Source organism: Peromyscus maniculatus, chromosome 17, assembly GCF_049852395.1.
Source record: "Peromyscus maniculatus bairdii isolate BWxNUB_F1_BW_parent chromosome 17, HU_Pman_BW_mat_3.1, whole genome shotgun sequence".
Taxonomy (NCBI): Eukaryota; Metazoa; Chordata; class Mammalia; order Rodentia; family Cricetidae; genus Peromyscus; species Peromyscus maniculatus.
Window position 1 is genome coordinate 25,233,088 of NC_134868.1, and position 18,021 is coordinate 25,251,108.

Sequence of the window (18,021 nt, forward strand, 5' to 3'; positions counted from 1 at the left end):
TCCTCCAACGGAGCAGATACCCGGGGGGAAGAGGGTGGCCCCTCCCCTGCCACTGTGAAGAAATAGGATGCCAAGAGTTGTGAATCCTCTGTTTGAGAAAAGGCCTAGGGACTTCTGGCGCTGGACAAGACATCCAACCCAGAAGAGACCTCACATGCTTTGTCAAATGTCCCCCGGTACATCAGGCTGCAGCCACAAAGAGCGATCCTCTAGAAGCAGCGCAGATACCTCCTGCCAATAACTGGTTCCTCAGGCCCTGGACCAGCAAAAGGCTACCCAGCCCCTTCGGCTCCCTGGAAGCACCAGGCCAGAGACAAGGCAGGGGGTACTGGGGAGCAAGGCTGTTGGCCCCCGCTGAGAAGAAAGCTGCCAGCTAAGGGGACGTCCCCACTAAGAAACCTCTGCCGGTCTTCCTGCTTGCCCAATGTCACAAGATGGCGGCCCTCTATCGCAACCTCAAGAGGAAGGCCAGGCTGGGGCAGCTGGGGCGCAGGAAGACATACACCGCGGTGGCCTTCACACAGGTTGACTCTGCGTGCTCCGGCTAAGCTGGCGGAAGCTGTCAGGCCCAATGGCGATGACGGGAACATTGAGATCCATCACCACGGGGGAGGCAATGTGTTGGGTCCAGAGTCTGTGGCTCACATTGCCAAGCTGGAGAAGGCCGAGGCCAAAGAACTCGCCACTACGCTGCATTATATGTACACTGTTAAGTTTTCTGTGCATAAATATAATTACAAAGTTACCCTCCAAAAAAAGAAAAATAAATAAATAAAAAGAAAGCAAACGTTTTTCCATTCCAATGCAAGCACAGGATGTTGTACCAGGTACCAGAGAGGATGGGGGCAGAGGGTGGGCAGTGCTGATTCCCTACTTGAAGTTCTCATCAGCACCAATACGATAGGCAAGTGCCTCTAATTTTTGGTACACGGATGGTTTTGTAAGCATAAGAACCTTCATTTCCCAAATGAGACCTGTACTGGTTTCTCTCCGTGGTACTCGTGGGTCATTCTGTCCCTATTGTGACTGTTATAAAAAAAAAAATTGGCTGGCAGAATACAGCATCTGATGGCTTTCGCTCAGCCTTGATGTCTCAGGGGTTGAATAATTATCTCTGAGTGTCTGAGTGGTTGCCTGTGCCTTCTCCTGACTTGCTGGACAGCACAAAGTAGCCCGCTCACTGTGGGACTCTTCTCTAAAAAGCCTAGTTGCATGTCTTTGGTTTGTTTTGTTTTGTTTTGTTTTGGGTTTTTTTGTTTGTTTGTTTGTTTTTTGGTTTTGTGGTGGTTGTTTTTCAGACAGGATCTTTCTCTGAAATCCAGGCATCTTTCTCTGCCCTGGAAATGGCTCCGTAAACCATACTGGCCTAGAACTCAGAGAGTTCCGCCCGCCTCTGCCTCCCGTGTGCTGGGATTAAAGGCATGCACCACTGCCACCCAGCAACATATCCTACTCTTTAAAAACAATTACCCTGGACTATGATTTCTTGGCTAAAGTCATTCCAAAGGGACCACAAAGATCTCACCTGCTGCAAAATGTATTATTGAAAAAGCTCATACCCAAAGTGAGACCATAGTTCTTGCACTTGAGTGCACACAGAAGCAAGCCTGGTGTATGGAACTGGGCGGTGGCATAAATTATTTACTAGTAAATGACATTTCGCAGCTCTCTGCTTGCTTGCCCGCATAAAATACAAGGGTTTGGGCACATCTAGAGGCGCTTCTTCTGGCTGAAGAAGAGGAAAACGCAGACCCAAAGCTATGAACTCTAACTGACATGCACATCAGCAAGTTAGTGGCAATTGTCCTGCCTTGGGAGTTTGGATATTTGGAGCTGTGTATTTGTGGAGCTGTGTGATCTTTTGTGAGCTATATTCAGATTTACAGAGCAAATAAATGAGTTTCGGTGCTTGCCCGTTTCTGTAGGTATCTATGGGTCTCCAGCTCCTCATTTGGGTTTTTTTTATTGTCCCTCATTCAAGCTTTGCTATTTCAGAATGAGCTTCTGCACCATTTCTTTATAATGAACCTAACTCTGTGCCCATGGCACAGACCCACAACCCCACCCCCCACCTATTCTGATACCCTGGGCGAGTACAGGAGAAGGGACCTCAAAGAAGAGAGGGGTATAAATGCCAGCTGGGGTACCCTTAGGGCACTTTCTAATCCAAAACAGTACACAGAAGACACAAATAAAGTAGGGAAACTCAAGGGTAATTATTCCAAATTAGGAATGATGCGTCCTCGCTTGTCGACATGGAATCGGCTGGAATCACCCAACAGTGGTGCCCCGCTGTGTTCCTACACAGGCGTCCCTCTGATCACGACTGACTGACTGACGGAGGAACTGATTAGCAGTAGCTTCCACCTGACAGATTTGAGGATCAGCCCTCCTTTGAAAAGCATCTGACAAACTACAGGTCGTCGTTATTTCTGCCCGCACATTTCTGCATTAACAATTAAGTCCCCGTGTTACAAATCATGCCACTTAACAGCGAACGGCTCTCAGCCTCCCCTCGGTATTTCCCCCAGTCTTTCTTCCTTTGTGAAAGACAGCCTTTAGGAACTCAGGGCCGACGGTGGAGCGATTTCCTCAGCAGGTCACTGGAAGTCATGGGGAAATTCTAGCACTGCTTCCCATGGTTTGCTGTTCTGTTTAATTCTCTAATTGTTTAGCCTGTATCAGGAAGTCAGTGAGAACTGTGTAGACGGTTGAATATAGTCAGTATGGTACATTTCAAACATTCACCTGAACACTATAAAGGCAATACTTTCATCAATATTTCATTTATTCCAACTCCTTTCTGTAGTCTAGATTGAAAAAAAAAAAAAAAAACCAAGCAAGAATGGTAACTAGTTTTTCAGAGTCGGGCACATTGGCTCTCATGTGGAGATGTGTCCTTGCAGCCAAGTTACAGTAACTCTTTCAGTGTGATCCATTTAGCAAATTAATGTTCTTGAGATGCTAAATTACTCCATAATGGCTCAAAAAATGAGTGATTCAGCCTCCAAATGTGGACGTCCCTCTTTAAAGCAACTGTCTACACTGGATAGGTGCTCTGATAGCCTCATACGGCACCTCATCAGCTTCCCTTGCGAAGCAATTATCAGATAATTTACCCGAAGACCAAGGCAGACACTGGCTACTCTAAACGGCCGTTCGAGAAGAAGAGACTCTCATGTGGACAGATCAGGATAGCGTTCCCTTTTCCCTATCACAGAGTTACAGATTGACAATTGAGAATTTTCTGGAATTGTGCATCATCTTCAACTCCCCTTTTTTTTTCATGCTTTTTTGAGACAGGGTTTCTCTGTGTAGTTTTGATGCCTGTCCTGGATCTCGCTCTGTATGTAGACCAGGCTGGCCTCGAACTCACAGAGATCCCCCTGGCTCTGCCTCCCGGGTGCTGGGATTAAAGGCGTGCGCCACCACCGCCTGGCTCCAACTCCTTTTTGAGGTGGTAAAATGAGGGCCCATGTAGAAGCCCTCGTTCCTTCCTCCTTCCTCCTTGCCCTTCAGCTTTCCCAGTGAAGTGTTACAGAGAGCGAAAGCCTCTTATTTATATGTCTGGGCCTGGGAGTCATCTCCAGTTGTCTAGAGCCGGTGAGGACATCCCACTTCCCTCTCGAACTCTGACCTAAGATCAACCCTAAGAAAGAGATTAGATGACCGGGCATCACCCACATGCTTTTTGTTCCTCACTGCATCCCTCCGGCCTGTCATTATTACCGCGTCAGGTAAACCCACCTACGTGTGCATGGCAAAACAGGTTTCTCAGACTTCAAGTTCATCCAGAAGTTTGGTCAGCCTATGCATCTGGAGTTGGGGGCCCACGGAGGGAGACAGGGGGGGAGAGAGAGAGAGAGAGAGAGAGAGAGAGAGAGAGAGAGAGAGAGAGAGAGAGAGAGAGAGAGAGAAATGCTGATGTAAAGAAATACAACCTTGGGCAACCAGCAAGACAGCTCATAGGTAAAGGTGTTTGCTACCCAAGTCTGAGGAGCTGATACTTGGAGCCCGTGTACAGGTAGAAGGAAAAGAATGATTCTACAAAGCCATCCTATGACCCGCACACGTGTGCCATGGCGTGAGTGCTCATACATAGACAAATAATCTTTATTTTTATTTCTTATTAATAAGAAATATCACTTTGCAGGTCTACCTAGAAAAGGATTTGTTTTCTCCCACATTTGAGTATATGGGAAGGAAGGAAGTCTGATATAAATTAAGATTTTTTTTTCATAACTAGGCCTTTTGATTAAAATGTATATAAAAATCAAAGACTAAAAAGTGTTGGTTTTTAAATAGGAAATAGATCGATTAATTTAAGCATGTAATGAATGTTAGTCTAGCATCAGATGAAAGAAAGACCTCGTTCTATGTCGAACTCAAAAAGAAAAGAAAGAGTTAGGTCCTTATCAAGGCAGACATACAGTGAGAAGGCACTTCCCTCCAAGAAGATGCTAGAGTAATAAACCCAGAATTCGAAGAATGTTGTAATGTGGAGAAGCAACATGGCCCTCTAATGCGTCTATCTGCATGAATCTCAATGCATCTGACTGTTCCTATAGAACCCAAAAAGCATGGAGGATGGCTAACTGAAAACCTAAAGGAAGGCCACATATATGCAGCGATTATTTGAAATTTAGAGTAAGTGTGATGGGTTATGACCAGCAGTTTCTCTTCACATACGTATCTGTGATGTGCCTATTCAATAAAAGATCATTTCATTTCTATCCTACTGATTTAATTTTAACATAATTTTTCAGGTATATCTCACAAAGGTATCCTCTCACCCACAGTTAGTCCCACATGGCCCTACCCTCTGGAACACCATTTTAAAAGAGTAGTTAAGCCATCTCAAGGAAAAGGCAACATTCCCAAATGCTGCATTACAACAGCAATGTGGTTAGCAAACTATTAAATAGTTCAAGTCTCTGAGGCTCCAGTGAGGTGAGAATTTTGTCCACACCCTTCGGTCAGGGAACGTTTCACGCTTAGCCACTCCTTTCCGGGCATCGTTCACATATTCATTCTATATGGATGATGGCAGGTGCTGGAGAATAGGCAAGTTCGGCATCCGCTAGGCTCTGAACAGATGAAAAATACCTGGAATTGTGGTAAGTGCTAAGACAGTGTTATTCAGCAGGCAGCGCGGGCAACCAGGATGCTCATCCAAGTCAGACTGGGAACAAGAGTAGGCAAGATACACATCTCAGTGAAGCGACATCGGAAGATACAGATCAACGTTAGCAGGAGGTGGTGGAGCGGCAGACCCGGGCTAAGCCTTGACTGGGCAGGCCGAGCATGGCAGGATTCCAACCAACGTGCATCTTAGAATGGAACCTGGAAGGTGCATGGGGATACTGGAGGACGGGACTAGCGAAAGATGTCGGAAGAGCGTGCTTCTGCTCCAGTAGGGCTTAAATGGCATGCTAAGGATTTGGACCACTTGGGGAATCTTCCACCCTGGGTAGAAAAGGTGCACTTTGGGGAATTTAGCAGGGAAGCCACATGGTCAGTTTGGTGACCATGTAAGCGTGGGCTTAAAGGAGAAGACTAGAAGGTATAGGGAGAAATAGAAAGTTAGGGATAAGAAGTGAAGGGCTGAATCCAGACTAGGCACTAATCACAAATTGAAATGAATTAATCATCTGGAGATGAGTAGATGGGAGAATTCTCCGAGAGCTCCCTGTTTTCCCAACATGGTTGGCAAAGTAGATAGGAAAAAACCAGAAATATACAGGGCGTTCAGATTTGGAAGTTATGAATGTAAGTCCCCATGGTCCTGTGTTACATGTGATCAGAACATCTGTCTGGAAACTTGTGTGTTCTTGAACACCTTTATCACAATTCTTGGAAGGCTGAGCCAGGAAGACCAGGAGTTCAAGACTAGCCTGGGGAAGTTAGCTAGGCATAGTCTTAAAAATAATAATAAAAGAAAGAGGAAGAAATAGTAATGGCTAGAGTCTTAGGGGAAAACCAGCTCTTGAGATACAGATGTGATATGGGAGCTACTGAGAGAACTAAACTTGGAGTGAATGAAGTCACAGTGAAAAGGAATGCAGAAGGTCTGGTTACCAGTGTCAGGGCAGTTTGCTGTGAATCATGACGTGCCAGGCTGAACTTCCCTGTGGAAGTAAGGTAGTTCCCTGTAAACACTCAAAGATCCACCTTCTGGAGACCTGATTCTTTGGAATGTTCAAATCGCCTCTCCTTGTACATGTTATCACTTTCTGTGTTTCTTTTAAATGTGTGTGCATGCATGTTCACATACGTGCACACAGATTCAGAGGTCAGAGAACACCTTTCAGAGTCATGCCTCAGGAGGCACCATCCACCCTTTCTTTTTGAGACAGAGCCTCCCATTGCCCTAGAGATTACCCAGTGGACCAGGCTGGCCAGCCAGCCCGAGCTCTGCCTGTTTCTTCTTCTCCAGCACAGTGGTTACAAGCATAGCAACACTTTGTTGTCCCAGGATTGGACTGGAGTCCTCATACCCGCCTGGCGAGCACTCCACCAATTGAACTAGCTCCCCAGCCCTGTTCCCCGATTCTCTTTGGTACTCCTCGTCCGCCCAAGGTCCACAGTTCCTCTTCCCTTCTGAAACTGAGCAGTATTCATTTTCCCCTCTCCGAGCTGGTGAACAGACATCACATTAGTCTCAGCAGTCCCTTATTTTTTTACATTCTGAGTCTTCCCACTTACTGAACAGTGATGTACTAAATAGTAAAGTAAACGATAGTCTACTGACATTGTTGATCTTTGCATGCATTGATTCTCACCTGGGTTTCCCGAGCCGCCATTGATATGTCCTTGGTTCCCTGTGACATTTTTTTTCTGTTCTCTACTTGCCTCCTTCTCCTCCTCCTCCTTCCTTTTCCCTGTTACGCCCCCTGTGAAAAAGCTTTGGTTGAATGGAAAAGGCTCTGGACTAGAGGAAAAACCTCGACTCCAGGACCAGTTTCCAACTGTGATGTTTGGCAAGCCACAGAACCACCCTTATTTATGAAATGAAAGGTTCCTTAGTAATGAAAAAATTCCTTCTTACTGGAACAAATCTGTGGCTCTACCATTCTTCCAATTTCTCTTGGCCTCTGTTAACACTTATCCCATAAGAAACATTTACTAAAAGCTACCAGATTTCCTTTGCTGAAACAATGATACATATTGTGTCTCTGTTGAAACGAGAATCTTATGTGTTATTTTGCTGGTGATAACAACAACCACTCAGTGATAAATGAAATTTCTTTGTAAATAGAATACCTGCCTTCAGAAAGTTTTCTCCTGATCCCTTTTCCTCACGCATATCCATTTCCTGGGCATTGTGTGTGTGTGTGTGTGTGTGTGTGTGTGTGTGTGTGTGTGTGTGTGTATGTGTGTGTGTAAGAACAAGAATACAAAGAGAACAAAAGAGGATGAGTTTGCCTCTGCCCACTTCTAGAACTGGTGGAATACGTCCAGGATGATGAAGGCATATAGAGAGCAAAAATTCCTCATGATGAACTGTGTAGCAATTCTACATTTCAGAACCTCCATAAATGTCCATGTTCCTCAGCCAGTGCACAGTTTGAAAAGGTGGGAGGGGACTGCCCAGAATCCTTTGAACCCCTAAGGGAGCTATTTCTGGACCTCCCTGGTTAGATGACTGTGTCTCAAGGCTGGTGCATTAGTACTCTGTCGGTTCTCCTCTACAGGTTAGGACTATGCAGAGAAAGAGGCATGGGGTCACCTTTCTTGAGTTTGATTCTTGAAAAAACAAAATGGCTCCTAAGGCCGTCTTTCACTATGCTCCATGTTCCAAAGGGCCAGGCCTGAGGTGCCAGAGGAAGGGATGCTGTCGTCCATCTCCTCTGAACTCATATAATCTGGAGAGTTCAGGACAAGGAGAGAATGGCAGAGTGCCTGCAGACTGCTGCCCTTGCTGGTTTCATGGAACAAGCACAGGTTAAACCCTATCCCTTACGAGAGACCTCCTAAGGAAACTCAACCAAGCAAAGAAACTGAAACTGGTGTAGCCCACCCTCTCCTGTCTGTGCACATCCCTGTCTCAAGGTCCTCTCAGCACTTGAAAGGAAAGTCACGGAGAAACAAAACAGTGCATTCTTGGGTCTTTCTTTTGCTCTTCCCCTGTCGCATTGATAATAGGTACATCTGAGAAGGCCCTGTCACCTTGAAGTCAGTTGAGTCCTCTGCTTCTCATGATGTTAGCTGCTTTTTCTAATCTCTTCCCAACTTTTGAGGATTTCCTGTGGGCAACATTGCTGTTGGCTTGAGAAGAAATAATAATTCATCTCTGAGATAATTGTTTTAAAAAAATACTTATATGTAAAACCTTGGGCTTAATGTTACAAATCATAGTATTAACATCAGAATGCCAAAGCAGCCCACCATCCAAGTGTAAATGGGTCCTGTTCTGATTTTGCTGTTGGTTGGCATGTCCTTCATCAGGACTGAGAATCAAGGAGTGACTCCTGCATTCTTCTTCAGTTCTGATGGGGTGGTGATTGTATCACTTACCATAGTGGTGGATAAGTTGTTCCAAATTAGCACTGTAGAGAAAATTGTCATAGCAGGTGGCAACAAGGAGTAGATTTTCTTGTTTTTGTTTTCATTGCTTCATGGGAAAGGAAATTTAAGCTAACAGATGTAGAAGATGGACAGTGAACCACAGGGCCCATGAGTCTTTCAGGGAAAGCTTACTGTGATTCCAGTCTAGGAGCAAGTCCATACACCTACTGAGAAATGGAACAGGCTAATAGAAGACCCTAGGAAGATGAGAAAGCTCATCCCCAACTCTACTTGAACATTCTACGAAAGAACCCATTAACAGAAGCGCTGAAGTCAGGCAAGTCCTAAAGTTTTGGAGACCTACAAATGGTTTCCACGTGAGCAATTTACAATGTCAGAAGTCTATTGGCATAGAGTTGTTGAGAGTACAGCTTAGTAAGTGTTTCTCTCAAATGACAATCTACTGGAGATATTTAAGCATAGGAGTATTATAATCATAGTGTTCCAGATATTTACCTGTAAGTGTGGGGAGAGGCAGGTAGACCAGTTGTCAAAGTCCAGGGCAGCTGTGGGAATGGGAAAGGAGAATGTGAAATTATGAAGGAAAAATGAAGAGTTGCGCACTTCACGTCTGTAAAGGGAAAGGAGAGAGATTTCATCTCAGGATAAGAACTGGGGATGACTGAGGTTATGACTCTGAGGCATTTACTAATAATCTCGCTGCCTAGGAAACATAAAAGGAGTTTTGAAAATGCTCTCCAAAAGCTAAAGTAGCAAGTCTAGGCAAAAAATGCAATCAAAATTAAAGTCAAATAAATAGATAACCATAAAAAGGGTACCCCATGGCTGCAAGAGCCAAAGGTCAGTAAGAGCCTGAGGGAGAGTGTCTTTTCCAAGCTGAGTCCTTTGTGAAGAGGGGTCAGCTGGGAGCAGAAAAGAATGTGCTGTGTGGTGAAGCTGGAGCGAGGAGGCTACCAGATGAGTGGTGCAGTGAGCATGAAGTTGATGTTCTATTCAAATTCCCTAGAGCCGATTGCATCGTAAATTCAAAAGGCTAATAAAAGAAAAGCTACATCTCTAATATACGAACGAGCTGGGGAGGTCTAATGCACCGAGGCCAAGCCACTCACATTAAGCAGAACTGCAAAGCTGCTCATGGCCGAGGCAGTGTCCGGCAGTCTGTGGATCCGATGGAAAGGTCTCTGATCTCTCAGAGCGTGCCAGTGGGTTATTGCTGCTACATTGCCTGAAAATTAGTTTTTTTGAGAACTGATTCTTTTGTTTCGACTCCTTACCCAGAATCCTCGGGTCATTTTCAAGTCTCATTTTCACTTCTGTTGACAAAGGTCCTACTCTGTGAGAAACTCTTCATGGATCTACACTAAAATGAAAAGCTAAGGATGACAACAATTCTTTTCATGGTGCTTTTGTGGGGGTTCATAACGCCACGCCCGAAGGCCTGGCTTGATCATGCTGAGGGCCTTAAATTGAAGGAGACTGGAAAAGTCCTAACCACTTCCCACCTTCCTTTCTCCTTCCCTCCCTTCACTCCAGAAGCATGTCATAGAACCTGGAAGTCCTCTTCCCCCAAGATGGGTCACAGGAGCTGTGGCTCCTCTCCTTGTAATCCCCAAGGGGCTCTCTCTGTCCTTTCTGCTCTTCAAGTAGGCCACAAGACCCTCATCGCAGACCCTGCCTAGGGAGACTGATCGAATCTGAACAAACAGTGAGAGACCTTGCTTTTCTGGTCCCTCCGTTCATCACCATCAGGTCATACATGTCTTGTCCAATCATGTCTACCCAGTTGACTCTGCTTCATCCAACATAAATATCAAAGTACACACAGGAGTAACCACTCCCACACTTGTGCTTATCTCAAGGGATAGTCATACATGTGTTCAACCCCAGAGTGTATCCCTTTTGACCAGCTATTTCTTGGCCTGAAATTAGACCCTTTCTGCCTTCAGTCTGATTAAATACTGTTTATTCATGAAACAGTGCGGTAAAAGAAGGTAGCCCTTTACTTAAAAGCCCTGTGTTGGTCCTGACGTTTTCGCTATGTTTTGTGTAATCCTCAAGTCTAGGGAGCTCCCACTGCCTGGCCCCTTCATAAGCTCCCTCGGTGCTACCCATCACGTCAGCCCCATTAAAAAGTTTGCTTCCTGAAAACCTCCCTCAGTGCCCCATCCCCATACTGAAGCCTGCTCAAGGTCTGACTCTCCTACAGAGTTCTGCTGTGAAGACTCCCAGCCCCTTAATGTTCAGTGACTAACTTACCCCTCTCCCTGTCCTAACAGCTTCACTTCTATATGTCCAACACCCCCAGGACCCCCAACTCCCTCACCCCCTACCCCACCCAGGCCTGATCTGCCTGTGGAAATCTCTGTTATCCAGGCTTGATAGCAGAGGTCACCTCAAGGAGGTCCCCACTGGCTCCTCCAGCTGGAGACATCTCTGCCTACATTCTGGTCCCTCTGGGGGGATCCCTAGTACCCGAGGGACACTCTTTGTTCTGAGGTAAACTTTCACGTATGTGACTATTTTGCATTCTCTTTGGGTTCTCAGTGCCCTTGTATTCAGAAACTGATGGGTAGCTAGACAGGAAGAGCTCTTAACTCATTCCTGGCCTTCCTTCTTCACACACTTGAGCCCTGTTAACGCCTTAACTTAGGTTTAGCCATTTGTTGGCAGGCATGCGTGCAGAACTTTCCAGGGCCAAACTGTTAAGCTGAGCCATTGAGGAGCCGGCTTAGCCTTCTGTCATTCTAACCACTCTGCTTGCAAAGGCTACTTGTGTTTTTATTTCCCAAAGAACCGAAGGCAAACAGGTTGCCGTTGGAACGCTCAGCATCCTGGGCTGCATCCCCATGTGCTCAACCTCCTGTGATAGAAAGATGCCTGCCCAGCAGGAAATGGAATGAGTGGTAAAGCCAATGAGAGCATCAGGTCAAAGGTTGGCAAAATGCTTTCTGCAGGAGAAAGGTGAAGTTTCTGCTTGAGATTGAATGGGGCTGGGAAATAGAAACCCGCGAAAGGGCAGGTCAGCGGCTGCAGCCAGAATGAATTGATACACTGCTTTCGGGTAGGATCACGTGTATAAAAGCACAGTTCTCAACTCTGAATCGGGCCCTGTGATTTACAGAAAGGACAAGGTCAGCTGCCCGACAGTTCCATTGACAGCTCAGCCAGGAGAGCCTGAACAGGTGACTTGGCCACATCATCGCCATCTTCCCATTTACAAGATGGGGGAGGACTAATGCGATTCAGAACGATCTCTCTGTGAGGGCATTGAACAGGATGTTAATTTCTAAAGGACTCGGGAACTGTGAGCAGTACAATGTGATGCAAGAATTATACTGAATATAAGCCTCGACTGGAGACTGATTTTGTCCACAATTCTGTGTCTCCGCTTTGCCGTGTGAATGAGCCTGTGCCCGCTTATTTCGAGATCAATATCTTCAGGAAGGCAGTGACAGCAGTAAACTATTTTGGATTTCTTTCACTTATGTCTTAATCCGCTCGGGGCTCCGGGATTGCTGAGGAGGGAAGGCTGTCGGCTCTGTTTCTTTGGCGCTGCCGTTTCTGAGTCCAAGTAATGATGGCACTTAATGGTGTGTCCGTTCCTCGGGTCCTCCATCTCTCCCCACTTCCTCCTGAGTGCCCGTTCCCACCGCGGCAGCCGCGTGGCAGGCTGTCAGACCATGTCAGTCAAATCCAAGATCTCACTGACCCTGAGCCCTCTTGAGTTAATGGGTCAGCACAACACCAGGCACAGAGCAGACCTCTGTCCTCGCCATCTTTATGGCCCGGGATCTTCTAACGACAAACAACATTTGCGCGCTTGTCTACTCTGCATTCCATATTGCTCTGTATTTATACCTATTGTTACGATTGTATGCTTGCCCTCCGCTGGCCATTTTTGTCTTCCTCTAAAAATACCCATTCCCCGCTATCATTGCTTCTGAGCTTGTTACAAGGAGAGGCTTCTGAAATTTTCATGGAGAATTTTGAATTTGCTTCTCCCTAGTTAGATAATGTATCGTCTTTTTTTATTTTTCTCTGGTGACGTCACAAGTGAAAAATTAAGAAAAATTGAATTCTTAGTCAAGTGTTGGTCCTGTAGTACATTTTTCTATTATCACAGCATGGCATTTAAAATGGACCCTAGCGTTTAAATAAGTTTCCCATATTTGTATGCTCAAAAATAAGCATGTAATAAAATATCAAAGAACTGTCAAATGTCAGGAAATACTGTATCTCCTTTCACTAAATATGATGAATCACTTGGAATAGCACACAGCCCTAAATTTAGCAACATAGACGAGAAGTTGGGGGCTGGCGAGATGGCTCACCAGTTAGGAACACTTGCTCGTCTTCTAAAGGACCCAATTTCAGTTCCCAGTACCCACATCAGCAAGCTCACAACCACCTGTAACTCCAGCTCCAGGGGATCCTACACCTTCATCTGTATTCCGTGGGCACCCATATGCATGTGCACATACCCCAACCAGTACTCATAATTAAAAACAAATCTTTCTCTTTAAAAAAAAAAAAAAAAAACAGTAATTTTTAAGAAAGGTTATCACTATCGCTACCACCAAAGTCCTAGTTTGCTGTAAACTACGTCAATCACTGAGAAATATTTAGTCGTTAGGGGTAGGGATGCAATTTAGTGATGTAGCATTTGCCTAGCTTTTACTAGGTTCTGGGTACCAGCCCCAACACTGTCCAAAATGAGTCTTTAAAAGGCTTTTCTTCTTCTTCTTCTTCTTCTTCTTCTTCTTCTTCTTCTTCTTCTTCTTCTTCTTCTTCTTCTTCTTCTTCTTCTTCTAATGTGTTAAAAATGTCTCAAAATGCTAAAATAATACTTGAAATGTGTGTAAAGGGAGCGCCTATGTGTGCGTGTTGCACAGTCATGGAGGGCTTAGTTGATATAACTTTAATAGCACGGAGCAGCAAATTGCGTCTACTTGGTGGAAAATATGAAGGAATACTAAGGAATTTAATATCAGCAAACATGTTCCCTTTGAAACAGCAAATTAGATGTGCAGGTGGGTTTTGGTCACACTTCAAAGACTAAAATGCTGAGATGGAGAACTATTCTGTTTACCCCCGCTTCCACCAGTGAGGTTTTTCTGTGTTCAACAGGCTTCCGATTACTTCAAAGCGTGTTTGATGTCCTCACTCGGCATAGCTCATGCACAAAGACAAATACTCCTCCAAATCTGTGCCGTGGATGCCGGTGTGCCTTAAACGTATAGGTAGAAAGTGGCAGCCATTTCCTTGTTAACCCCACATGATGCCTCTCTCATTCAGCTACGACAGCGAAGGTCGCCTAACGAACGTTACGTTTCCCACCGGCGTGGTTACAAACTTACATGGGGATATGGACAAGGCTATCACGGTGGACATCGAGTCATCCAGCCGGGACGAAGACGTCAGCATCACTTCCAACTTGTCCTCGATCGATTCTTTCTACACCATGGTTCAAGGTAAAGGGCAAAAAGCAGAATTTGAAATGAATTAATGAGCAAGCTATCAGTAACACCCAAGTAGAACTCGGACCTTCCTGTTCTAAGATAAAATGTAATATCTGAACTCTTTCACAGCTTGGAACAATTGCTAAACCTGCCTTAAACCCCTCTTAGTTTGCTTGGGTTTGGTTTGGGCGGACTTGCTGTTTTTGATTGTGTGTTTCATTTTCTTTTTTCCTTTTTAAAAACTTGCCCATCAGGCAACCTTTGCAATCGTTTAAAGTAATATTTCTTGCTTGTGTTTCTTCTACGAATAGCCCTATATTATTCCAAAGTCTGACTAGAGGCACTAGTCTATAACATGAAAGGATTTTTTTACACAAAACATTAGGTGGATCCCTTTTCTTAAAAGTCGGTTTTGGGGGAGAAGATCACTTTATGTTTTGAGTATGCAGGCTATGGCTGCTGATCTTTCCATGGTGTCTTTGACAAAAGACAACAGGATGTACATAGAGGAGGGGACTCCTCCTCCTGAAAGACCACGTGTGTGGTCTACTGCACATCCCAAAGAAAGTGAACTAGCATTTCATCTACTAAGGTTATTGGTACTTTTAAATTCTCCCAAAGTTTGCTTCTGATATTCAGCCAAAACTCAGGTAGCCTGAGACAGCGGAAGTCCAAGCTGTCCTGTCACTCTCTGGAAGGACATCTGTACCCATTCCTCTTTTCACCAGCACGGTAAACTACAGGGATAGAAGTGATAGAAGGAAGGATTTGTTCGGCTTCCAGTTCCAGAGGTGTCAGACCATGGCTGCTTGCCCGTGTGATTGGGCAGGGTGTGTCATGGAGGTAGAAACAGAGTAGAGGAGTCTCTTCACCTCATGGTGTACAGGAAGGAGATGGGGAGGGAGGGGAGAGCAAAGGAAGAGGAGGAAGAGAGAAAAAGAGGAAGGGGGAGAATGTAGGGAAGGTAGGTTGGTGTCAGGTGCCCGGCCCAGTGAGACAGGTACTACCTAAAATATCAGAGACTCCAAAACTGACATCACAAACTCAAGACCAGGCTCCCGACACCTGAATCATTTCTGAGGGGACACTGGCTCTCCAGACCATAGCGACAGCATCATGAAGTGCGCCTTTTGTTTTTATAAGTGGGCCTCGGCTGTTTTGGAAATATGTATCAGTTCTGAATGCTCTGCTGTCTGATGTTTAGTAGAGGCAGAAGAGCTCACGGTTTCTGCTTCTCATTTTTTTTTTTTTTTAGACCAGTTAAGAAACAGTTACCAGATTGGTTACGACGGCTCCCTTCGAATCATCTACGCCAGCGGTCTAGATTCACACTACCAGACCGAGCCCCACGTGCTGGCTGGCACCGCGAATCCCACGGTGGCCAAAAGAAACATGACTCTCCCTGGTGAGAACGGCCAGAATCTGGTAGAGTGGAGATTCCGGAAAGAGCAAGCCCAAGGCAAAGTCAATGTGTTCGGCCGAAAACTCAGGGTAAGTAACACTTGGAGAGAAGGAGAAAGACATCTAGCTCCGTGCCGTGTCCAGAACCGCTCTGTGAATGCGGCCTGCCTGCCCGGGCATGGCCTGGCCACCGGCCACCCTCATCTATCTACGTTGAGTGTATGTCACGAACCGTACCAGCCATCCAAACCTTCCAGTGATTAGAAGGAAATTCTTCCCTGGGAAGTTTGGAAATTGCCTGTAACACACTTCCAGATGCACAGGCTCTGGATATCCACTGAGCCCCATCTTCTTAATGTCACCCGAAGACTCTCGGGACCATAACCCCCCCTTCTCCTACCCTGTTAGCGGTGATGGCTTCTTCCTGCATAAATGGGGATAAGTCCGAACTGGTTTACATAGTCACACTTTTCAAACACATACGAATGTTGAAGGAGACAGGCCAGCAGCCATTGCGAGGTGACGTCTCTCTTTGCAGTCGCCATATGTTTGAACTGCGGTTCGGATGTGTAGTAAGGACTTCCCACCTCAGATCCTCTCTCGATGCAGTCTCTGTGCAATTGACAGAAACCCCACCTTTTATTGGTTGTTTTTATGAGAAATGTGGTGTTTCTCATTATGCTGGTGTGATTGAGCCTTGCAAAATGGTCTCTGCATTTATGTGTTAGTGTTTTTTGTTTTTTTTTTTAATCACTCTTGCATTCCAGGCCAAATGCATCTGAAAGGCAAGCGGTGATTTATGGTAGCTGTTGGGTAAAGACAATGTAGATTAAACAATGAAGCAAGAAATCACCTTCAGCCACAGTAAACTGAACCTGATTCATTCTTTATGTTAGCAAACAGAGTTTGAGTGTATCAGGTAAATGTAGCTAATATTCCCCAACATTACTTCCCTCACTATTAAAAATAAATAAATACCTTCAAATCAGGAGAACAAAACACGAAGCTTGCTGGTCATCCCCCTCCTTTTTCTCCTACACTCCAAATGGCTAAATTATTATCCTCAGGGGCCAGCATTATTTACTTTGGCAATTCTTCAGGGTGAGAAACAGCAACTAAATATTGCTTTTGGCCATTTCCAAGAAATAGAAATGAAATTTTAAAAGCAATCAATGGATCAAACACAGACTGTATCCAGCACGTGGGTTATATTCTGATTGCAGCCGATCACTAGGCTGGTGTTTGGGGCTATAATACATGGTCTCTCTAGCCAGGACTGAATGCAGCCACCTCATCCCTGTGCCTGGCTCCGGTCAGCCCCCGATTGGTTCTGGCAGGCTGGAGGGAAGAGACAATGAGAGGGAGACACAGTGGTCACTAGAGAGGAAGATGAGGTTGGTGTCCAGCTGAAGCAATGGCCGGAGAATTTCCCGTTTCTTTTTGCTGATTCTCCTAGGACTGTGGTCTGTTGCCAAGTGCACTTAAGTTTCTCCCAGCCTTCTCACTGAACCCTGGAAGCAGTGGCTTCCACGTCTTGTCTCAGCCCAGGTGAACAGTTCTGCACACGTGAAGTATACATGCCCAATAAACACAGGGAAAAGTTGTTCAACATCCCTAACTGTCTTACTTTTCTGTTGCTGTAATTAAAACACCATGAGCAAGGCAACATATAAAAGAAAGGATTTAATTTGGAGTTCACAATTCCAGAGGGTTAGAGTCCATGCCCATCATGTCAGGGAGCGTGCTGGAAGGCAGGCACAGTGCTGGAGCAATGGCTGAGGGCTTGCATCCTGCTCCACAAGCATGAAGGAGAAAGGGGGAGCTAACTGGGAATGGAGTGGGCTTCTGAGACCCAGAGCCCACCCACAGTGACACGCCTCCTCCAACAAGGCCACACCTCCTAATCCTTCCCAAACAGTTCCACTAACTGCAGACCAAGCATTCAAGTGTATGAGCCTAAGGAGACCATTCTCATTCAGTATTGCAGTTCCATCCTTCCTAGTGAGAACGGCACTGGCTGAGGAAACAACAAATACGCAGCATGTGGACCAAAGGGGAATCATTACAGACTGATGAAGGGACCATAGTCTAGTCCAGCCACTGTGGAAATTAGTATGGGACTTCCCTAAAGCCAAACTTAGATGTAACACGTAACCCACTCCTGGGGATCTACCCAATGGTGCCAGGTTTTGATTTTTTTTTTTAATAATAGTATATCTTATAGGCTATTTGCGTTCCACCCTCTTAGTTTGCTTACACATCATTAATTCTGTATTAGAAAATAGGTGAAATAATATCATCCTGATAATATCACAGCATTATAATCTCGAGAGGTTCTGTATTGCTGGGTTACAGACAAGACCCTCTCTTTTCACATGGTCCTTACAGGCATCAGTGAGCCCGTGTGAAAGTGTAGGGGAAGTGAAAAGCATGCTGATGTAGCCATCCCTCCTAGCCCTGCCCCGGAGACCCTCAGCCACACGTGCAACATGTTGAGTTTGTCTACCCGCACGGCACATGGCTGGGAGAGAGCTGTCCAGTTTCCCGGGACGGAAAATGTCCGTGGGAAGAGGGAAAAACTTTGTTCATAGGCTACATGGTGAGTTCCATGCCAGCCCAGGCTACTGTGTGT

The 18,021-nt window shown here is 45.5% G+C and overlaps 1 protein-coding gene across 15 annotated transcripts in view; it reads left to right on the forward strand.

Moving 5' to 3' along the window:
* The window catches only part of Tenm3 (teneurin transmembrane protein 3), a 1,310,468-nt gene that overhangs the window by 1,273,248 nt on the left and 19,199 nt on the right, over positions 1-18,021 (forward strand). For all 15 annotated transcript variants that reach the window (XM_076553327.1, XM_076553324.1, XM_076553329.1 and 12 more), the window contains 2 exons: positions 13,825-14,000; positions 15,244-15,479. In XM_076553327.1, the coding sequence (XP_076409442.1) occupies positions 13,825-14,000; positions 15,244-15,479 (412 nt within the window). The remainder of the gene's footprint in view (positions 1-13,824; positions 14,001-15,243; positions 15,480-18,021) is intronic.